The 5,000-nt window shown below is 42.0% G+C and overlaps 1 protein-coding gene across 2 annotated transcripts in view; it reads left to right on the forward strand.

Moving 5' to 3' along the window:
• The window catches only part of nmo (serine/threonine-protein kinase nemo), a 79,693-nt gene that overhangs the window by 74,657 nt on the left and 36 nt on the right, over nucleotides 1-5,000 (forward strand). For both annotated transcript variants that reach the window (XM_019845405.2, XM_019845407.2), the window contains one exon: nucleotides 3,933-5,000. This exon is cut by the window's right edge and continues 36 nt beyond it. Coding sequence is in view for 1 of the 2 variants with exons in the window: in XM_019845407.2 (XP_019700966.2) it covers nucleotides 3,933-3,987 (55 nt within the window). In the remaining variant the exon portion in view is untranslated. The remainder of the gene's footprint in view (nucleotides 1-3,932) is intronic.

A 5,000-nucleotide genomic window follows, 5' to 3' on the forward strand; every position in this document is an offset into this window, starting at 1 on the left:
TAGGTCAGACCGACATCGAATTGTCAGGATTTGAGATAAAATCCTATCGAGGTCCTGATACCCGCAGTTGGATCGATCTTTTCGTACGAGTGTTGCTCTCGTCGCGATCCTTCGATCGTGGGAGCGCAATGATTGTAATATCGAGCGGGATTTCAGTTTTTCTCTGAATCAGAGTCCAATAGAGTTTGATTTGCATACAGCTAATTGGATCCCGAAAATTCAATCAGATCGGGATCAAATTTTTTCGAATTATTAAATCTTCATTCGGAAGTTTTGCTCGAGCAATTGAAAAGTTTCCGGCCAGTTGAGTTCTTCGTGTGTGCGTGCGTGCGTGCGTGCGTGCGTGCGTGCGTGCGTGTGCGTACGTGTGTGTGTATGTGTGTGTGCGCGTATGTGTATTAAGTTTCGGCTCGGTTTCTGTTGATCCAAGTAAGTCTCCCTCTCAGTCGGAACCCCTTGTACATATTTGTTGTCACTAATAACGAGGTTTCCTAGCAAATTTCGAGGTCTTATTTAACTTTGTCGAAGTTGGCGTGACGTAGCTTACACTGGTTTTCGTTTATTTATTAAAGTTTGAAACCCGGTCTCTCTCTCTCTCTCTCTCTCTCTCTCTCTCTCTCTCTCTCTCTCTTTCTCTTTCTCTTTTTCTCTTCTTTCGAACGAAGTTGTGACCCAATGAAATAAAATTTTTCATACTACATCAGTGGACAATAGTTTAGCAATGTTTACAGCACGTATGAAAGTAAGTAACGTTGGAAGAGTTAATTTTCGACAGGGAAATGCTATATATTTACATCTTGCTTTTAAAGTGCATTGTAAAATCAACTCACAAGTCTCTGTCTTTTCAAGGCAATGCAACCGAATGCGGATTACAATTGTGCCATGTCGTGGATGTTTCTTCACGCTCTCGGCAAAACTGTGCGAGATATTACTGTCATTTTGCCAGGTCCGAATCCCTGTCGGCGAAAATTTTATAATTCGTCAAATTTGCTTTGCTTTGCCAAGTAGACGTTAATTGACGCGACGATTCTCAATTCGCTATCCAAGTCGCAAATCGAGCGATACGGTCGCAAGAAATTTCCTTGCTATGACATGAAGCATGATTTCCATTTTAATTGTAAAAGAATATTGAGGCTCTATACGTTCAAGCATTTGCACTTTTAATCAAGGAATGTGTTTTAAAGTTTGTCACAAGAATCTATCACGAGACATCACGCTGTGCTCCTGGAAAACTTTCTGTACTATTTCCGGAGATTTCAAAAAGAAAATCCGTCGGAGAGAGAGATATAAGGTAGAAAATGTTATATAATCAACAGGTTATAAATTTAGACACTGAGGAAAAATCTTCTTGAGGACGTTAAAACGTCGCATCCGGCGCAAACGAGAAGGGACAAAGCGGAGTCACTTTTCTTACGTCGCCTTTAAGTAAACCATCCCTCGCACGAGCGGAGGAACAATTTCGCGCGGAAAATAATAATACGGACAGAGGGGAGAAATGTCTTACGCTTTTTTTCGCCGCGCGCAATTTTGTCTCGCTCTTATCGAGGACTTGGCAAGGCAAAGCCGTGATGTTCGTATATTGTGACGGTCAAAATTTTACGATATTAATTTTCCAACAAGACAGACGCAAAGTCACAACGTTTAAAAATCAAAAGAGAGTACCATGAGAATCACAGAGAGAGAGAGAGAGAGAGAGAGAGAGAGAGAGAGGGAGAGAGAGAGGGGGGGTGAAAGGGAGAGAGAGCGAGCGAGACGAAATATCGTTTCGCTTTCGAAATATCGTATCGAAAAAAACGTTTCGAGAAATTATGGACACATTGTGAGGTTTCGGCAGTCACTGTATAAACTCGTGCGAAACTCGTAATAGGGATAAATGTCTCAAAGGCAGGAACATGTAGGTGGTTACGCACCCACGGAAATAGAGGGTGAGGAAAGGAGTCAGAGTTGGGCAAGGTGTAGTTGGATCAGTGGTCGTTGAGTGATCAGATTGGCGATCAACGATTATCGTTCAGTGATCAGTAATCAGACGATTGATGAACAGTGGAAATAATCGAGGTCAAAATGATCATCAGTCACGATGAAACTGTCGACCATTAGTCAGAAAGCGACTACGTTTTTTACTATGTATGATTGATTCTCCAAATTAACATATTACTTTATTGCAACTTTGATATAGATTGCGATAAGTAATTAACGGATATAAATCAACGGTGACAGATTTGCGAATGTAATTTATGATTTTAACGATCGCCTGCAGCTACGATCGTTTAATTAATGTTTACTTTAATCGGGAGATTACTTGATTAACCGGCCACTGAAATAATCGCGAAAATAATCCATTACTATTGCCTAACGCTGGAAAGAGTGGGAAACAAGGTAGATGATGAGTACAGAATACAAAGAGAAAAGAGGCGGATTAATTGGAAATAGAAATATGTGTCTAAGGAGGGGGAGAGAGAGAGTGAGTGAGAGAGAGAGAGAGAGAGAGAGAGAGAGAGAGAGAGAGAGAGAGAGAGAGAGAGAGAGAGAGAGAGAGAGAGAGAGAGTGAGAGAGTGAGAGAGAGAGAGAGAGAGAGAGAGAGAGAGAGAGAGAGAGAGAGAGAGAGAGAGAGAGAAAGAGAGAGAGAGAGAGAAAGATAAAAGAGACGATCGGCTGTCACGCATGCTGACAGCTGCATGGAAATCAGACGAACGTTTTTGTTACTTTTCTTGAGAGTCGATCTGTCGATTCTCGATCGATCGATCGATCGTCACGAGCGAGTACCGTGTGCGTTGATAACGATAATTGGCGATTATCCATATCGGTTGTCACTTGGCAATTATGTTAAGTAGCTCCGCTACTACTAGTGAGATATCATCATATTTGGGAACGTGTCGATGGAGAATGTGATGTCTATAATCGAAAATAACCGAGTATGAGCATCGCGGCTCGATATGCAACGTGATTGATACATCATTATGCATGTGAAGAGAAAAAATTAATTTCTATAATATTTAGTGAAAATTTCCACGTACACATTAAGAAAGAAATACTGCGCAATTACCGCTCGTCGACGGTTTCAAGCTTTATGATTATTAGTCGATCGAGGATACACGTGAAACGCGAAATGGTAGTTGTAAATTATTTTCGTGGCATTTCGCGTTTCATGTTTTCCGATCATTAGAGAACGCGAATGGTCGAGCAAACGCGCCCTGCTCTTTCGAATATTCATCTCAAAATCAAAATCATACCGCATTAATTTCAATATAACTCTCTTATTTGCGCGTATAATTAATTAAAATATACATAAATATGTGTTGGTTATAAGTTTAATATTTCAAGTATTACACTTGCAAAATAACGCAAATGCTTCTCGCGATTTTCTATCGTTCAGTGGACTCATCGACACTGCATTACGCGATCGTAAATAAAATTGATCTGTTTTCGTGGAACATTCCGGAAATTCCAAGTTCTACTTTCTACATTTTGGATTCTAAGCCTTACATTTCGGGAAACAGTTGGCCCGACGACTCGCAAGTAGTTGTATTTATCCCCTTTACTTTTGCATCCGGCAATTTGATCGCCCCAACCCTTTGATGGTAATCGAGTTACTCTCGATGAAAGAAATTGAGACAAAGAGAGATCAAGCTTAAAATTCGAAAAATGAATGATTTTGTTGAAAATTGCCTCAGCTGTAAAGCTGATGAACCCAATGCACGTGAATAACGTGCAATGGATAAAAATTACCGTATATTTATGTCGCACGTTTATCGTGCGTCCGATAGATCGCGCAATTTTCACCTTCCCATCTTGGTGGATCTTGGTCTGATCTGAAGGTTACCAATGAAGGGTTGCACCCCTCCCCTCCCTTCCCCCACCGGCCTATCAAGCTAGTCAGCCTTTCCTCTCGCCCCTCGCCGCCCCTCTAATGACTTGTTCGTACGACTTGCAGCTCCACGGTGGCTCACCCCTCGGAATTGCCACCCTCTCCACACCAATGGGAATAAAAAAGTCTTCCCCGTTCCCGTCCCCGAGATCCGAGGACACGAGGGTGACTTCGCGTCACGCTCCAAGGAGAAGAATCTTCGCCGACCGGAAGATAGCAATTCGCCGGAAGAGAAAGGAAGAGAGAGAGAGAGAGAGAGAGAGAGAAAGAAAGAGAGACACAGAGACAGAGAGGGGGAAAGAGGAGAAGGAGGAGGAGGAGAAGGAGGGAAGAAAAAAGACCAGGGGGGACTGGAAGCTGCGGAGAGAAAAGAGCCAAGAGAGACAATAGACTGCCGAGCACTGTAGCCTCAATTTTTCGACTAGCTGATACATCTACATACACAGGATATCGCGAGGGATGCACGGAAAAACGGCGAGGACATTCGACTCGACGAGAAATTTTCGGAGCTTTCGTGATTTTTCTCGGTGACGTATCTCTCCGGGAATTGGGAGATTATTCAGTTTCTTCGTAACTTCACGAAGAATCTTGAAGTATTTCCGATTTTTCTTCGAAAATGTATTACCTCTCGAGATAACTCGAGAGAAACCGAAGAATTTTCTTATTTGACTTCAGAGAGACGCGCTTCTAGATAAATTTAAAATTTTTCCCGAAACAACAAGACGTGACAGGAGGAGATTTAATTCCTCACAAGTTCACGAGATATCTCACACTCGAATCATCGAAATTTCGTTTTGTTCGCAAACTGTCGCGGGTAAGATTTTCTCCACGAGTTAGTCCCCCCGTTAGTGGGTGAACAAAGTGAACTCCGATTTTAAGAAGATTTCCAAGGATTAACTGATATGAACTATTAAAGATTAAGGATGTTTCCACATCCATCTAACGTTGTCCAAGTACACATCAACTTTCGTGCTCCGAATTTGAATTCTGCAATGACACACTCGGTCCATACCGTACTTTTTCCATGCGCTCTATCGTGCATCCTGTATTATGTTGTGTGTATATATAGCAATATATATTATACATATTATACGTATACATACAACCGGGTAGGATGGGGAGGAGAAAGAAAGG

This window comes from Harpegnathos saltator, unplaced genomic scaffold (genome assembly GCF_003227715.2).
Source record: "Harpegnathos saltator strain DR-91 unplaced genomic scaffold, Hsal_v8.6 scaffold114, whole genome shotgun sequence".
NCBI classification, from domain to species: domain Eukaryota; kingdom Metazoa; phylum Arthropoda; class Insecta; order Hymenoptera; family Formicidae; genus Harpegnathos; species Harpegnathos saltator.